This window comes from Papilio xuthus, unplaced genomic scaffold (genome assembly GCF_000836235.2).
Source record: "Papilio xuthus unplaced genomic scaffold, Pxut_1.1 DF827714.1, whole genome shotgun sequence".
Taxonomy (NCBI): Eukaryota; Metazoa; Arthropoda; class Insecta; order Lepidoptera; family Papilionidae; genus Papilio; species Papilio xuthus.
The window spans coordinates 561915-580308 of NW_013530935.1; the positions used below are offsets into that span (position 1 = coordinate 561915).

General features: G+C 34.9%; 2 protein-coding genes across 7 annotated transcripts in view; one reads left to right on the plus strand and one right to left on the minus strand.

The window, feature by feature from the left end:
- The window catches only part of Coprox (oxygen-dependent coproporphyrinogen-III oxidase), a 5182-nt gene extending 3300 nt beyond the window's left edge, over positions 1–1882 (minus strand). Inside the window, exons 1-3 of one of the 2 annotated variants that reach the window (XM_013310554.1) lie at positions 1698–1882; positions 1003–1231; positions 588–653 (exon numbers count right to left, since the gene is read on the minus strand). In XM_013310554.1, coding sequence (XP_013166008.1) covers positions 588–653; positions 1003–1231; positions 1698–1780 — 378 coding nt within the window. In that variant the 5' untranslated portion in view covers positions 1781–1882. The remainder of the gene's footprint in view (positions 1–587; positions 654–1002; positions 1232–1697) is intronic. The other variant, XM_013310555.1, reaches the window with a different exon arrangement.
- Positions 1883–2312: 430 nt separating this feature from the next.
- Positions 2313–18394, plus strand: part of Tomosyn (syntaxin-binding protein tomosyn) — a 157711-nt gene continuing 141629 nt past the window's right edge. For 3 of the 5 annotated variants that reach the window (XM_013310548.1, XM_013310550.1, XM_013310552.1), the window contains exon 1: positions 2314–2540. In XM_013310548.1, the coding sequence (XP_013166002.1) occupies positions 2418–2540 (123 nt within the window). In that variant the 5' untranslated portion in view covers positions 2314–2417. Of the gene's footprint in view, positions 2541–18394 lie in introns of all 5 variants that reach the window. The other 2 variants (XM_013310551.1, XM_013310549.1) reach the window with 1 other exon arrangement.

An 18394-nucleotide genomic window follows, 5' to 3' on the forward strand; every position in this document is an offset into this window, starting at 1 on the left:
TAAAGTCAAAATATCGTATGTACATTTTTTCGATGTGAGTGAGGGGATCCATTGGGCTGCAACCTGCACGTATCTCAAACAATTTGCTTCGTCCCACGTGTTTTTACTTGATAGCTCAAAATACAATATCAATAGTTGTGATATAACTGATTCGGGATTATTACAGTCTCTGAAATTAATAGCCTCCAGTTGTTTTACTAGTAGGTAAAAGTTTTTATCCAAGTTTTTATTGCGAATTCCAAATTCTAAATGATTTTTGCATTCATCATAATTCTTGTTAAGTTTTGGTACAAGACACAATTCAATGATTTCCTCTATTTTTCTGAAAGTATTCATTATTGTTGCAACTCTTATTGTACATCAATTCTTATAAATTTATTTATTTACAAATAATACACTGCAAAAATACGATGACATTATTGACATACATGTCAAAAAATGACAGTAATAATTTTAGTATTGAAACTCATGATTAAAAATGCATGCTTTTCTATTTAATAATCTTAGGATTTTTGATCAAGGATTGATTTTACATTCTAAACTAATTCTATTAAAAATAAGCTTAGTGTTAAATGAAAAATTCCTACCGGTGAAGGTAAAAACAGGTCTTTATCAAAATCATAATCATCAGCTGTTTTTTCATCTTCCCATGCCTACAAGAGAAACTTTCTTTTGGATATTTTAAATGGAAACAATTCATTAGCTGTAACATTTTAAGTCAATACCAATAGAATATTTTAGTAACGCTGTGGGTAAAATACACAAATAATCGCTAGTTAATTTATGAAATTAATTAACAAACTAAAGCATGATTCCCGAGATTTTAATACTAGAATAATTAACTAAACCACAAATGGATTTTTAAACTTGACTATGTTATATGGTAGTGACTTAAAATAGTAACTATAATAAAAGAGAAGCCTTAGGAAAAAATATTTTATCACAACAAATACAAACGAAACATTAATGCGTATTTTATGTACAAAAAATATTCTCTCCCACCTGATCTTCTTCTTTTTCCAGAGCTCTACAGAACTCCGCTTGTATCCTCATGATTAGCAGCTCCATCTGTGTCTTCATATCATCAGGATTCTGTTCCAATTGTGCCAGAGGTGTAATTGGTTCAGCCATATAGTTCTTAAGCTGCATGATTTCTTTCATCTCGGCTTTGTTGTTCTTCATCTGGTTGTATGCTATAAAACCTGTGCCTACTATCGCTGCATAGTAAAATCTGAAAAAATATCTCATTTTAATATAGACAAATTATTCAATATTGTATAAATTAAACATGATAAGGTTTTATAGGTCAAGTACTTTTGTGTTTATGGAAAAAATATAGGAGTATGATCTTTGAGACAGATATTTGTGCATGTTGCAGTTTTTTAACAATCTAGTGATGTTTGTAGATGTAATTATTTGAAACTGGTTGAATGTGGGGCAATAACTCTTTAATTACATTGCGTTTTTTACAACATTGATAATAACAGTTCGATAAAATTGTGTCAACAGTTTATCTTAATCTGATAATGTCTTCTATACTATACTTTGTTATTTCCTTGTAAGAATAATTTTATGTAAAGTATAAATGTTGGTGTACATGATATACGTTGATATATTCCCTTTTTACCAAGCAGAAAGCAACTGTAATACGATATTGTAAACGCAGTATTATGTGTAAAAGATGTAATTAAACTTACTTATAAGGTCGGCTTCGTATTTTCTTATAGCTTCCCACATAACTTAGTGTCCGAAGGCTTCTTACGATAGTTTTGTACGACATTTCTTTAAATAAAAACTCTTTAACGAAAAGTTTACTCTTAATCCGATGTTTTGACAGAACTGCACTCTCTGACAGCAACAAGTGACAAGTGACAAGTCACGTATGTGTTTACGTCAAGCGCCACCTATGGCTGACAGTCGAAAGCGAGCATCAGCCATCAGCTGGTATTTTTGTGTGCGCGGTGCGACGATAAGCCTTCGTGTGTGACGTCTGCTCATCTCTTTCTGTGGCACGTCGGCCCATATCGATTGAACGCTTCGCGCGTTCAAGCAGGCTATCAGCTATCGGGCTAGTAGGCGAACGTTCGCCGTGGTGTCGGTGTGTGTGGCCTGCGTGCGTCGTGCGGCGTGCGGCGAGCGTGCGAAGAGCGGAGTGCGCGTGTGTCGCAGCGTGGCAGCGGCAGGTATCGATCGCGGGCGAGACCGCATTGCCGTACATTCCGGAGGCGGTGCCTCGCAAGCCGTCGATCGCGGGTCGGCGCGCGCGTGGCGGCGGAGGCGCCGGCCTGCGCAGAGGCGCGTCGCGGACCGGCCTCGCGCTCACTCCGCCAAAACCGGGCCTCTGTCCGCCGCGGACGGGTGTGATGTAGCCGCGGCCGGCACTCGGACAAAGGACCCGCGACGTCTCTGCGTTCGCGATGAAGAAGTTCACGTTTAAGGGGGTGCTGGACGGGCTGCGGGGCTCGGTGCAGGCGGCGCCGCGCGGACTCGAGCAGGAGATCCAGGAGACGCTGCGCCCGGAGCACTTCCAGGTCAAAAAGGTGAGTGTTTATCGTTGGAGCCGTGCCGACGGCCGCGGAGAGCTGCGGTGAGCTGCGGTGGGGCGTTTCATGGTCGGCCGGTCGGCGCGTATTTATGAAATTGGTGCGCTCGCGTGCGCTGCGATGTTGTGTAAACTTTGCCGTCGCCGCGGCGTCCGCACGCACCAAAACATTCGCCGCGCCGTCGCCTGTCGCTCTTACACCGTTTCATTACAACATATTATTAAAGCGAACCTGTTTGATAAATGTTGGTCGTACGTTTGCATTTCTGTACGTCCTTGACCGTGCAAAACTATCATCGAGTGTATGGTGCTCGTGAGGCTGTTTGTCTAACCTAATTAAGCAAGTTCTTGTTGAACTTTTTTGTTTACAAGTTGAACAAAGTGAGCGGAGAGCTGTAGCGCGCCGAGGTAGCGATCATATTGAACTGATAACAGATAAGATAATAGCCTGCACATAATAATCCATTGGTTTTCAGCGTATATTTCTAAAACTAGTCGACATATAACAGAATAAACTACAAATACAATACAAATGAAATATCTACACAGAGAAAAAAAGTATTTCAAAGAGACGGCAAACTAAATAATTGTTTTAAATATTACAAACGTTTGATTAAATTATGGACTACGTCAAGAGAATAATAAGGAGGCTAATGCTATATTTATAGGCAGATTTAGCTAAAATGCCAGCTGTCAGCAGGACAAATGCTATTTCCCTATGGTAATTTTATAAAACAGATAGATTTGATCGTTTCTTTGTTCCGCAAAAGATCAAAAACTAGGATAAAATCTCCAACTATTGGTTTCCATTGTAAAAACTCTTATCTAAAACATATTGTTATCTCTGTTTATTTAAATATAATAAAAGAGATGTCATATGTTTTTGTACAAGTGTTACAGCAGTGAAAACCCACACTTCAAAATTCTGACGGAAAATCTAAGGTAACACAATGTTACAGGTCACAATGCAACGTAAGGTTAGCATAAAATATCATAAACGTGTATGTATCTCATACATAGAGATACGAAATACGAAAAATATTACCTTCTGACAGAATCCAATAACTCTAAAATAATCCACTACTTTTATAGAATAAACAAGTCGCCCGCGACTCCGTCTGCGCGGAATTAAAAATGTGTCCTTCCAGACTATGTTCTATATCTAAGCCAAATTTCATCGAGACCCGTTCAGCAGATACCTTCAAACAAACATCCATCTATCCATCCATCCATCGAAACATTCGCATTTATAAGATCTTGTAATTACGACATTTTTACCATAAGTTGACTCGCACCAAGATATAACCAGTGTTTCATTGTGACTACTCGATACTTCTCCAGTGAGAGGGAGACCTTTTTGAGACTGCTTTACAACTGAGTCAGTAAGAACTAATCTATATTTTCTGTAGATGAATGATAAAAAAAGTATAAAAAAAAGAAATTACATACCGTTTGCATGAATCTGTCTATGTTCTAGTACGCTATAAAAACTAGACTGTTTTTCTTCAATTACGAAGTTGCTCCTTGGAGTTTAAAAAAAATATGTACTGCTTTAGTTGGTTAATTAAACTTTGTAATTTTTATTCAATTAGGTTCAATTTGAAGTTGTCTTTTTGAAAATAATTTGCTACGTAAAGGCGTTTCCAGCCTTTACTTTTTTATTCGCAATCCACAATCTATGCCTAAGTACATGTCGTTTATATTATATTGGACTAATCTTAAAAAAAAACACCAACGTTTGATTTTAACGTATGGATACTCTAAATAACTGCAGAAGAACTTATTGGATTGTAAATAATACAAAATAAATGTTACAATATTCCCTAAATAACTTATAATGACCGAAATCATTAAACTGTTAATCAATTTCAACGATTTTTCGAGATTAGAGAAACCAAAACTACATAAATATCGCCTTATTTAATATGAAGACAGCTAATAATTATGGCCATGATTTCCATCATGGCTACGGCAAGTGAAGGTGTCAACTAAAAATTAAAACTAAACTTATTTAATTTGCAAAGTATTAATAGAAAAATAAATAATAATAACTTACGTTTATTAATCAAATTGGTTTATAGGCATAAATAGTAATATTTTCAATTAATAACGTCTTAAAATTACATTTTTACAATCAAACGTTGTTACCGAAACACATACAAGGAAAACTTTGTGTAGCTTTCTTTTGTCTTTTAATTTCCTAAAAAGTCCACAGATTAAAATACTGACGTTAAAACAATATGAACAGCGTTAGATAACACTGGCCGGTATCGATCGCGGTGATGTAGTGTTGACGATAAAAAAAAAACACCTTGCCACGTGAGGCCCATTCCATACAGATTGTTGAGCTGTGTTTTATACTACTGACAGCTACTGCTGACATTTAATTGGCTTCATAGTTTTTTTTTTGGCATAGACTATAAAAGAAAAAGGCGACTAAAAAGGGTTATATAATATTTTTAATTATACACAATTATTTAAATTTTATAATAAGTGTAACAAGCGTTTCTTTGCGGCTTTTTCAGCGCGGAATTTTAAAAAAAATGTTGCTTGCAATCAATGGACAAACTTGTTAAGCAGGATGCTAAATTCTTTTTTTAAAAAAAGCTCCAAACTTTTGTTCCAATTTTAAAAATATAAAGCGGATTTTTGCGCCTTTTTATTAAACGTTGCTAATATTCTTTGCCTAAGTTATAATCGTTTTCTTTTCCCTCTTCCGTGGTAAAGTTTTCGCAATATAAAGCTAAAGTTGTAGAATTTTCAGAACAGTTCGTTAGATTTTGGTCGTCGGCCAGGTTTTGTCGCTTAACATAGAAAACAGAGAGTCTGTGTACGGTGATATTGTTGATTTTTAGACATTTGTATATTTGCCAATACTTGGTATTATACATACCCAGTACCTAAATGGGAATGAATTTATCAGCAAATCGTGAAGAAATAAGCGATAATTGGTATATGCTAATTTTTATACGTTTTAAAAATGCGAGTGGAGAAGAAAGGGATTATAGGATATTAGACCTAATGTGTTAATGTTTTTAAAGTTTATAATTCAGCAACGCCAAGCGTAGATTTGTGAATGCTCGTGTCGTGTATCGAGTTAATTAGCCAATTGAATCAGTTTCGGCGCTGGCCGGCGATGATTCGTTTAATTGATGCAACGACTACACCAGTCAGTGCTCCCGTACTAAAAGTATGAAAAATGTCTAAGGCAATTTTATTTTGTACATTTGTCTTCTTGTGTCTAAAAAGTTGCAATGGTTTTAAATTAAATGTCAATTAGAAAAGAGAAGTATTTATATTTATAGACCGGACAAGACAACCTGACCAGGTCAAACTAAATCATGTCAGCTCACTAGCGCCCCCTGTAAATGTAAAAAATTTCACAATCTCCTCTTTGTACTTTAGGTTTTAAATAATTTTTGGACGGACTAACCTGCGACAACAGCGCCTTTTGGTCCGGCTCAGATTTTTTTTTTATATTTTTTGTTTCCTTGTTTTGTATGTGAATATTAATGTCAAATATGCTTCGGTTTCTTTTTCAGTTCATATTACATATTTGCCTAAAAAGTTATAATTCCTTAATCATTTGGTCCTTCGAGTCGGATTCGAACCAGCGACAGATTGAATCGAGACCCTTTAAGAGGCAGTTCTGAAGTGACCGGTTTATGGACACATTCTTCTTTTCTTCAACAGTATTTGGGAAATTATAATCAAAATAAATTATATCATCGTAGTCTTTCAACAATGTGTTACGCAATGTTTAAAAACAGTTTATGTTTATAAAGATTTGAATTAAGACAATAGTTTAAAAACTTAAATACCATTTTCTAAGTTCAGACAAAACACTGCTTCGCTCCATTTTCTCAGATCTTGGCGGGAAATTCTTGTTATAAAAATATATGCTTTTTTTTCAGGTATAAAAAATCGCTTTTGTTGTTTACCTACAATGCGTTGGTTAGGAACAAAAGGAGGTCTCATGTGCACGCTAGTGTATTTACGGAACGTACACGCGGGTTAGCATACTGGCCCTTTATTGCGACGGCCTATTTTAATTTTACTAGTCTGTGTTACGGTTGTGGAAAGTAGGTCTACAAAATGTAAAGTTTTATATCTATAGTACAATGATTAGTCAATACGGTTGGGTAGGCAAAGTTTTGGGTTTTGACATCCGTCTTACATAAATCTGTAAGGAACCTTAGGGCGGATTTAAAACGAGAAATCTCATGATGAATTTAAGGTGTACATGTTCCCTGTTTTATTATAACTTAGGTATATTAGGAAATAGTAAATAAACAAAGTAAGATCAATATTTGCGTGATATCATATTTTCAAGTTAATGCCAGAAAATTTGAGGTTATGTTAACATAACCTAAGTTATTTGCGCTATTGCAAAATCGTTTTGGATACAATCTTCACTTTCGTGTGGTGATCCGTACGTATTTTCCTCAGTAACAAACAGGTCAAACTGAACGCATCCGAAACCCCGCAAAACCGCAGGCCTGTTCCCTCACACATTGGACTGACCCGTATGAAACGGGGTATGTGGGTCGCGTACGAATATACCACTGATTACAAACTTACGGCCTTTTTAATTAAGCTCTGGTCTTCATAAACTGGTTCAAAAAGTTCTTTTTCCCATCCGAATATCTTCTATCCATCTCCTAGGATATAATACGGGGATATCTTTCCTGTCTAATAACGGTAGGTATCTACTTCTTTTCTTGGCAACTGTCAATTAAAATCAGATGTTTCGCTTTCTCGTTTGCTACTGTTACTATAGGACTAACTATCGCCCGCTACTCTGTCAGCGCGAAATTAAAAAAATATATAAATAGTAGCCTATGTGTTCTTCCGGGCGTTCTACGTCTATACCAAATTCCATCGAGATTTGTTCAGCCGTTCCATACATCGACTTTGTTCGACGTCGTCTACGAATTAGTCAAGGGTTGTCAATTCACTAGTTTTGTTACCGCACGTTTAAGTTTCTACGTTTACTGAAGGTTGGCAGCCCTAAACAAATCTTATAACATTATCAGCCATCGTATGCGGCATTATGATGTCATTAATGACTCATTTGACAATCAATTTTGTCACGTTATTCGTATTTGTACTTTATGTAGTTATGTTACGATTGCTTTTACAATATCAATAATGTGTTATTGTGTACGTAATACATTGGCTCGTGTACTGTTGTTGAGATGTAGTCATTGTATAGTAATCTTCTGGTAAAAATTTACTAATATTATAAATGCGAATGTTTAGATGGATGGACGTTTGAAGGTATCTCCGACACGGCTCAACGAATCTTGATGAAATTTGGCATAGATGTAGAACATAGTCTGGAAGAACACAGGCTACTCATTAAGTTTTTTTTTCCGCGTGAATGTAGTCGCGGGCGACAGCAAGTATAAAACAACGATAATGTATGGTGAAACTGTTATTCATATATCGTCATCTAAATGTCGTTAATAGCAAGGGTTTAGCCTTTATTTATTGCTTATTCGTCTCAATGAAATCTAATCCATTAGAAAACTAATCTATCAATGTCATTGATCGCTGTAAATGAATAGGCAATTGCTTGGAAATGACAACTATTGCTTCATTCCGATTCAAACGCGCCTTTTGATATTACTTGACAGTTAAATCTATCTCTATTAGTTATCCACATCACCGCCATTATCCACAATCATCAGCGCTAAAATGGCGAAAATCAAGGCACAAAATTTTGATGTTTTTTATAGATGTAGAACATAGTCTGAAACAACTATCTATGTACCAGCTGTCGCCTGAGACTCCGTCCGCGCAGAATTAAAATAAAACCTTAAATAGTAGCCTATGTGTTCTTTTAGGCTTATTTTACATCTGTGCCCAATTTCAGCTAGATCTATGCAGCTGTTTTAGACATACCTTCAAACATCCATCTATCCATCCATCCAAACATCCGCGTTGAGGAATGGTCTGTCCTCGGCGGTATTTCATAACCGCTACGACTTAGAGCCCTTCAAGAAGCGACCGTATCATCATCTCAGAGGCCGGCAACGCATCTGCGGTTCCCTTGGTATTGCTGATGTCCATAGGCGTCGTTAAACACTTCAGTGTTCACGCTGCTCTTTTGTCCCCTTCTGTTATAAAATACTCCGAACATTCGCATTTATAATATTAGTAATAAGTTTTAGATATTATTTATTACAATCCTTTGGCGCGAATGACGTGCTTTCGTTACAAAGTCTTGTGTCAGAATGAATCTGAGGGGACTTTAATAAGGCCAGTGTTGAGTCAATTCACTGGCTCATTTCCGGATTTTCTTCCTAACAGAAGTAACATAAGATATTTGTAAGATTTTTTATGTTCTTATTTCAAATATTCATGCTCTCTAAATTTACCTTTTTTAATCTATAATCCAGTGTGTTAAACTCATATCTATTATCCTTTACGTTGTACCGCCATTTAAAAAGTTATTATCGTACGCGTAATTACAGGCCACTGAAAATGTTTTGGAGAACGAAGGGTACGTGTAATTTCCAATGTTTTAAACTCGTTACCTTTTAAATGTTATGTAAAATACAATTTAATGATCATGAACGGTAACGATATTCGGGGATTAAGAGAATTTACTTTAGTTGTTTCTGTTGTGGTTTCTGAGACCAAAAAAAGAAGAAGAAGGGAGAACAAACAAACCAATCTGACTAATGTTATACTAGCTGTTGCCCGCGACTCTGTCCGCGCGGAATTAAAAAAACTGTTGACCATAGCGTAATGTTATATAGCCTAAAGTCTTCCTCTATAAATGGACTATCCAACAATTTTTTTTTTCAAATCGTACCAGTAGTTCCCGAGATTAGCGCGTTTAAACAAACTCTTCCGCTTTATAATATTAGTATAGAAATGCGATTGTTTGGATGCATGGATGAATGTTTGTTAGAAAATTGCACTAGAACGGTTGCATGGATTTCGCTGAAATTTGGCATACATATAGAACATATCCTGGAAGAACACATAAGTTAATAATTAAGTATTTTTTATAATTCCGCGCGGATGGAATTGTGGGTTATAGCTAGTTCTGAATGAGTTGTTTAGATGGGAGACATACATAGAAGAGAAAATATATTTACAGTGTATGTACTTACGTCATAGTCTCAATATCTAACGTGACGAGTACGCGAGGCTAACTGCATTTATACCACATCGATTTACGGAACTATACGCCATAGTGTAGCGTAGACAGATATATCACTTCACTTGTGAAGTATAGAGTTGAAAATTGTTTGAAAATGCATAATAACTTTTTGGTAATTTAATTATTTAAAGTTTCTGATAAACCCCTTTTTTATTACATCTGTAACATTTCCTTACCGTTTTTTCTACAGATTTTCTATAGGATCCATTGTAAAATGGACTTGTTTATTGCCACCTGAAATCGCTGAAATAGCGAAGTGACCGTTGCCCATAGACATACGCAATTGCATATGCGTTGCCTATCTTTACTCGACGGAGGAGAGGATGCACAGAACGAAAATATTTTCCCCTCCCATGCATCCTCTCATCCGGAAAGTCCACTTCCATTTCCCATGTTTCCTTATAAGAAAAAGGGTGGGAAGGAAAAGAGGACTAAATTAGGCCTCCGGGACGTTGTATAACGTGTACGTGATAATGTGTTTACATGAGGATATTGTCTTAATTAGGCTTTTGGTAACCTTAAATAACGTTTGGTATGAAGTAGGTATACTGTATATTATACTCTGTGACATAATAAATATGTTAACGCGTAGAAGACGTGTACTAAAAGTTAACATGTTTTTGCAATCACATTAAATCGCATTCAAAGGAATTCACATAACGTAAGAGATTATATTTAAATTAAATGAAAAAATATCTTTCAAAGACATAGACAAGATGGAGTGTCTATTTTTTTAAGTGTGTTTATGTCTTATTTCGTGTTGTTTTGTACAATCTTTAATATGATTTCTCTATTTTGAACTTATGGTCAGGTGATGATATAAAAAGTAAATATTTACTACGATTCATACATAGTATTATAACATAACATATTATACATTTGTTGAATTAATATAACATCTTACTAATATTATAAATGCGAATGTTTGAATGGGTGTTTGTTAGAATGTGTCACCAAAATCGCTGCATAGATCTCGCTCAAATTTGGCACGGTATAGAACATAGTCTGGAAGAAGACATAGGCTACTAATGGAGTTGTTTTTTTTAATTCCGCGAAGTCGGAGTCGCGGGATACAGTTAGTGGTTTATAAATAAATTAACACTCATTAAATATATTAATCATTTTAAGGAAATTAAAATTAACACTAATATCGGAAAGGAAAAACAGAAATTAGGGAAATCCGCAAGCAAAATTTTGCTGCAACTTTAAAAATGGAACGATATGATGCAATGAATTTGTCTTTACTAAATAATTCGTTATTTAAATGTCCAACGCAACAGATTAACCACTATCACACTTCCGTAGACGAAGGCCGCGTGATAAAATATACCGGCATTTCCATTGCTGTTTTGCTAAACGATTCGATTCCACGTCACTTATTCACGGAGTAATGGAAATGAGCGAGTTATCATAAACTACATCTATATTACTTGTAGTTAGTTTTATTTGTGGCTAATTTCTTGTAATAATTTTACGATAAATGAGCTATATATGTTATGAACTTTATAACACGTCGCCGTTTTTATTTAATAAATTAAATTGAGCTTTATAAACATTGGAATAAGGTTGATTTTATTTTGCATATCAAGAGTAACGTGAAAATACGTGAAAAGTGAAATTATTTTTTTTGTAAGTCGTATGAAGTGCTATTTTTATAACCTTGAATTCTTACTAATATTATAAATGCGAAAGTTAAAGATGGATGTTTCTTTGAAGCTATCTCCGGAACAGCTCAACGGATCTTTATTAAATTTGGCACAGATGTAGAACATAGTCTGGAAGAACACATAGGCCATTTATATATATCAGATGTAACAGAGTACATAATATTCAATATGGCAACAGGTTTCCAAATCTGGCACAATATCAGTAATTGTATTGCAAGTGATTCGGCAAGCTTTGCAGACAATTTAATTCCCCCATACCTCCATACCCCCACTCCTCAACACCCCCACATCACAACGTATAGATGAGCTTGATTTTGTGGCTTATGTAGGTTAACCACAATTCTATGCAAAAATAATCTGACATTTTTTAAAATTCGTTTTTAGGGTTCTGTACCTCGAAAAAAAACGGAACCCTTATAGGATCTATTTGTTGTCCGTCTGTCTGTCTGTCAAGACGCTTTTTCCGATAAAAAACGAAAACACAAGTACATGTTTGGAAAAATAACTTTTAATTTAATCTAAACTTAAGTTGATTAATTTGCAATAAAATAATATTAATAGGAATAAGTTCGTAATATTTTGTTTTTTTTTGGAAAAAATCGTTGTAAACAACAGGACAATAATTAGATTTTTTGGTAAAAGTACATAATGTCAATGTATCTTACTAATATTATAAATGCGAAAGTTTAGAATGGATGGATGTTTGTTTGTATGAAAGTATCTCTAGAACGGCTGAACGAATTTTAATGAAATTAGGCACACATATAGAACACAGTATGAAAGAACACATAGGCTACTAATTAAATACTAATTAAGGTTTTTTTAATTCCGCTTACGGATCGCTGTCGACACCTAATTTTATAATAAATTGATTTGAATGAGATGTGATTAAATGAACTCGCTGCGAAATATTTGCTACGTGGTGTCTTTATTACATAGAAACAAGCTCTGGGAGTTTTTTGATGCGACGAAATGGATCGAGGATTGTAGTCGTATGGCATTAGGGGGCGGGAAGGGGTGTGGGCGTTCAGGGGGAGGGGATTATTGCGGTCTCGTGTTCACACCCACACCGTTATTCAGTCGACTTTGATTTTCTCATTCTGTTAAATCTTTTAAGTAATCCTTGTCCGTTTTTATACTTTACCTTTATTCTGGAATTTCGAGCTTCGTTAAGATTTATAAAGTTTTGAAGAAAAAAAAACATAATTAGAAGCCTATGTGTTCTTCCAGATTACGTTAAGTACCACATCTGTACCAAATTTTAGCGAGATTCATGCAGCCGTTCTGAAGATACCTTTGAATACACCATCTATCCATCTTTCTAAACTTTCGCATTCATATTGGTAAGATGTAAGGTTTAAAGCAGTATTGATTTTCAGTTTATAATTAAACAAATTACCTTCAAAATAGAATTTTATTATCTGCCTTAAACATTTTTAGCTTAATAAAATTTCTTTTTACCACATAATCGTTCAGCTTTCTGTAGTAATGTCAGTTTCCAACATTCGTTTTACGTTTGTCGTTTTTTTTTTGATAAAACATCCAGTCCGTTGAAACTGCTTGTTCGTTAAATGTGACGATCGTTGTAAACGACTTCTTTCTGGAAAAACGGAGTAAATGTAACCGGTTAATAGCGTAACGGATATAACGCTTTATTTGATAACGGTGACGTTTTTAAATTTAGTTGCGGTGAAGCGGTAGACGGTAAAAAGACGACATTTTCATTTGAATTTACTTATTTTAGTATAGTTACTTCTAGTACTGCAATTTACAGTTAATTACAAACTTTTTTATTGATATTTCGACTTGGATACATATTCGGTTGTATCTTTGTTTACAAACATTGTATTTAATACGAAGTCTTTCTTTCCGAGAACGCACCGTATTATATTTATATGTTGGTAGTATACAAGCACTTAAGTCATTAAGGAAGGTCGCCACGGCTAATTTAGTAAGGCAAACGTGTAACCCGACCAGGTGTCGTGGGAATTGTTCTAACGTTCCTTTTGAGTGCGGAGGTCTTCGTAAATCAGTCGTGTAATTAGGAATCAATGGCTATTTGCTTTATTAATTTGGAATATACGATATTATTTTTACGTATATTTATGTTATCACTAAATTCTATATGTGAGTAATATAAAGTTCACGTTCATTTAGACAATTATCAAGATACTAGCTGTCGCCCGTGACTCCGTCTTTTTTTATATTATAAGGTGCCAAACGGGCGAGCGGCCACCTAAAATCGCTGAAATTGGGATGTGACCGTTACCCATAGACATACGCAACTAAACCGTCTGCTGCGAAAAAAAAAACATGGTTATGCCTAAGTGTTCTTCTATACTTTGTTCTGCGATGCGCTGTTTTGGAGATACCTTTAAATAAACATCCATCCATAATTTATAATATTAGTAAGGTGTAAGATTGAACCAAATCAGGTGGCATACATTCAGGAGTTGCGATTGTCGATCGTAAACCATTGTGATTAAATCGTTGGTATTAAGTAAGAGGTCATAAAGACCCCGTGGGCCAGGTCGCGTGCAATACTGTAAGGGGCTATGTTAATGCAATGATAACGCCACTACTGCGCCTAGGTTTTAGGCTTAATTAATTAGTACCACGCGATGCATTCTATGATAAATAGCTTTATTAAGCTATATTATTAGATGGAAAAGTCTACAATGTGACTAATTAAATATCGTTTAGTCGTTTTTATTAGCTTCATAGCGATCTAATAGTGAAGGTTTGTAAAAGGTTTTTGGCATGCTAATAAAGAATTAAATTAAATCATACAGGGATATGAAAACTCTATTTATCTTTGGTTTCTGAAATCAAAATCCCTGTATAAAATATATCGTTATCCCTCTCATTATCTTTGGCAAAATAGAGATAAAATTGAAGTTTCACTTAAACAGATTTACTGTAAACTGCCAAACCGTCTAATAAAGGCTAATTTAGGTGTAATTCGTGCAATAAAAATTCGGGTATCGTACACAAAAATGGGGAATCATGACAGTGAATTGTGTTCCGTGATTTATGATTTAGATGTCGGCCATATTGTTTTGTACGGATTCCTTTTGTTAGTATGAATTGTAATTTAGTGTTGAACATTGCGTGTTGCGCCTCACTAAAGTTTTCTAGGTCATTTCTTAATAATTGGGTTAAGTTGATTTTAAATAGTGTATAATTATGTGCCTTTTTGAACAAGTGTCCTGCGCTTTATTACCTCGGTTAAACTAAAGTTGCAGACGCTGACCTCTATATTAGTCTGGTTACATGACTAAGTATTTTGTGCCTATTTGGTTTTCGCCATTTTGGCGCTGATCTAGCGATGGTGGGGATTCGAACTAATAATATAGATAGATTTAACTGTCACGTATCAACAGGTGCGTTTAAATCGCAACGAAGGAACAGTTGACAAGCTATCCTATCCATTATTAGTGTTAAGTGGTTGCAGAAAATTACACTGTATTCCTAACCAAAACCTTAGCCATAGTCAAACTTAAATGCCTGAACTCTTAAATTTAAAAATATTTCTTGTGAAACACTTTTTATCAGATAGCTTTATTGGATGCGCTGCGTATTATTTTCATCTTACAAATATTATAAATGCGAATGTTTAGATGGATGTTTGTTTGAAGGTATTTCCGGAACGTCTGAACGCATCTATATGAAACTAGCGGACCCGACAGACGTTGTCCTGTCTACACGTCTTTAATTTGAATAAATTAATATGAAGTTAATATTTGATGAAAATTGTGAATCTAAACCATTCCCAGATCCCCTTGAACACACACAAAAAATTTCATCAAAATCGGTCCAGTCGTTTGAGAGAAGTTCAGTGACATACACACTCACAGAAGAATTGTATATATAAAGATTTGGTATACATATAAAACATAGTCTGGAAGAACACATAAGTCACGGGCGACGACTAGTATAGAATACAATTAAGGAAAGAAAGGAAAAATAATAAACAAGGACGTTACATCCCTAGAGTGTAGTACATCTTAGCGAAGACGAAGAAATGCAGTGAAGCTAAGCGCCGGGATAACCTTTGTCTTCATCCTTCATCTACATTAATGTTAGCTCATTAAGTTGCTACTTAAGTTACTTAAGTAGCTTATAAACTACTACTATCTTAAATGAAAACTTGAGTACGTAAAAATACTAAAAGATAAATATTTTTGTCCAATACGAAGTTATTCTTTCAGATTGTTAGGAATCTCTTTAAAGAAAAGTTCTTTATGTATAAAATTAAAATATTACTAATATTATAAATGTTTGGATGGATGGATGTTTTTTTTAAAGTTTATTATAAAGTTTTTTATCGAGAGTCGCGGGCGACAGCTAGTGATATATAAAGTTTACAAAGTTACATTAAATCTTAAAGAAATTCTATGAAACAGAAATCAATGTCTTGAGATTGAAATGGATCTTTATGCTATAAAGGACCGAGTATTGAAAAAGTAAAGCTTGAATTAATATAGAGAATGGTCTGATATTGTAGAGTGGAAACTATGCGTACATTTACAAAAGGATTGGTCGTTTAAAGAACACACCCGAATAACAAAAGGTCTAATGACGATGTAAGCATTTAAAAGTGAATTTCTGAAGTACCATTCGGGCTTAGCAATTGCGGTACCATGTTCCTTATTTTTTAGAGGTTATTTCGTTTCGGTTTCTAACGGTTTGGATTGTTAAATTTTACATTGTCTTTTAGAATTATTATTATGTTAGCATTTGTCAATTACTGTCTTTGACTTATCGCTGGTTTTGATTCGGATTACTTGAATTTCAAAGTTTCCTAATGTTGTATGAACTTCTCGTTGGTGAGTTGCTGATATGTTTGCCTTTTGGATGCCTTGTTTAGTTGTTAATATGTATTTTTAATTAATTAAATAGATTAAAATTAAATAAAGTATGTAATTACATAAATTATGTCATTTGTCGAGTGAATTAGCATAAATTACCATGATTTATTTACTAGTTTTTACGTAATTTTTAGCATAAAGAAAATCCTTTTATAATTATTTGCAAAGGAATAAGTAACCCAGTTATCCATCAGTGTCGTATTTGACGTGACCGCGTGACGGTTACGCATGACCGAGTGACAGCGTGACATTGTCACGCTGTGCGCTGTCACGCGGCCTTGACCCGCAACGTTTGGACCATCTCCAAGCGTTACGTGTGATCACTCTCTCTTTTCGCCGGCGAAAGTATTCCAAGGCCATGAATTACTGTTTGTTCTTGTCTAACTTATGATAGTTTTGTATGTGGGAGCGAGATTGATGTATTTCGATATGTGTCTATTCGAAATGTTAGGTGAATGGATTACGCTATTGATGTTATTATAAGTTTCTCGTTGTATTTTATTTTACTTCGATATGTTTCTGAATGAAATAGGTCTGTTTACGCTAGACAGTTGTGTGAATAGACGATTTATAGATGTCTTGTGAAGTACGAAAGAAATCTTGTCTCTTTTATTAGCTTTTATGAACGCGATAAAAATAGAAAACGTTCAAGTTTAATTTTAGAATTTTATTTTTGAGGTTAGAATGTTTTACGCCAAATGCAGATGAGTTTTTGATTTTGTTATAACACGTGAATTGTCAGAATTTTATTAAATTATGTCCAAAATGATTTAATAACATAATTATTTTGTTCTAATTTAGTTAAATCTTGTAAGCAACTCGACGTATTACATTTCTTAGCGAGTTTCTTTACTAATTAACCAATTACAGTTCGTTGACTTTAATATTTGTAGACGGATGGTTTCCAAGTCAAGGCTGGTTTCAATTAGTTTCTAGTATTAATTCTGATGTTATACTTACATTTGGATGTTATTTTATTTTGCCTTTTATTTCCTACTCTACCAGTATATTCAACTAAAAATACGTATGTCGTCATCTTTACGACCTTGAAATTTTATGTCTCGTTCGCAGCTGAAAATGTCAAACCTATCTTTGTTGTGCCTTCTAAAGGATAGAATATTTACATTGCTGACAATGACCAATGTTCTAATGACAAAATAAACAAACAGCACTTCATTGTTTGCGTCGCACTCGTGGCGTGCCATTGGTAATGTTGCTAGTGCAAAAATATATTTTTGTCTATAAAATTGTTATCTTTTTTTTTATATCATAAGTTGGCAAACGAGCAAGCAGCCAACTGAAGTCATGGCATATGCGTTGCCTACCTTTAATCGGCGGAGGAGAGGATGCACAGTAATAAAATATTTTCCCTTCCCATGCATCGTCTCATTTGAAAAGTCCACTTCCACTTCCCATCCTTTCCTTATAAGAAAAAGGGGTGGGAAGGGAAAGAGGACTAAACTAGGCCTCCGGGACGCACACTCATAAGACGAAACACGGAATTGCTTCCACTTGAGGCGTGTCTTCTGTGTGGTCGTGATATTTCACCGGGCGAGCCGGGCCAATTCGTGCAAAGGTGTTAAAGCGGGCTCTACCACTGTTAAAATCTCTCTCTGTCATTCTCTTTGAAGAAATTGAGATAGCGATATGTGTCTATATGTATTTGAGCAGTGGAAATCTACGGCGATGTCGTGTCGTTATTGTCGTAATCGTATTAAACATGACATCCATTTAATCTAATTACTTGTGTCACAATTAACAATCGCAATGACACGCTTTTGATCCATCCCAAGGCAGAAGCGGTAGCGGATATTGTAATAAAGTACTTCAGTAGAATATAAACAATAATAAAATTAATGTTATGCCTTAAATTGAATTTGATAATTATTTTTATTCTGTACAAATTCATCTGGATAATGGGTAAAGAAATTGTATTCCTAAGTTATTTTAACGGTTCGTCTTATTCCTGTTCGTTATGAATACAAAATACATGTATGTATGTAAATAGGTTACTATTCTTATAGTTTTAATCATGTTTAATCGGATTTTAGCATAAACGCTGAAGCATCCTCTTCATGCATAAAGATTTGTCTTATTAGAATAAACCCTGTTTAATATTTATTTGCCTGGAAAAGGG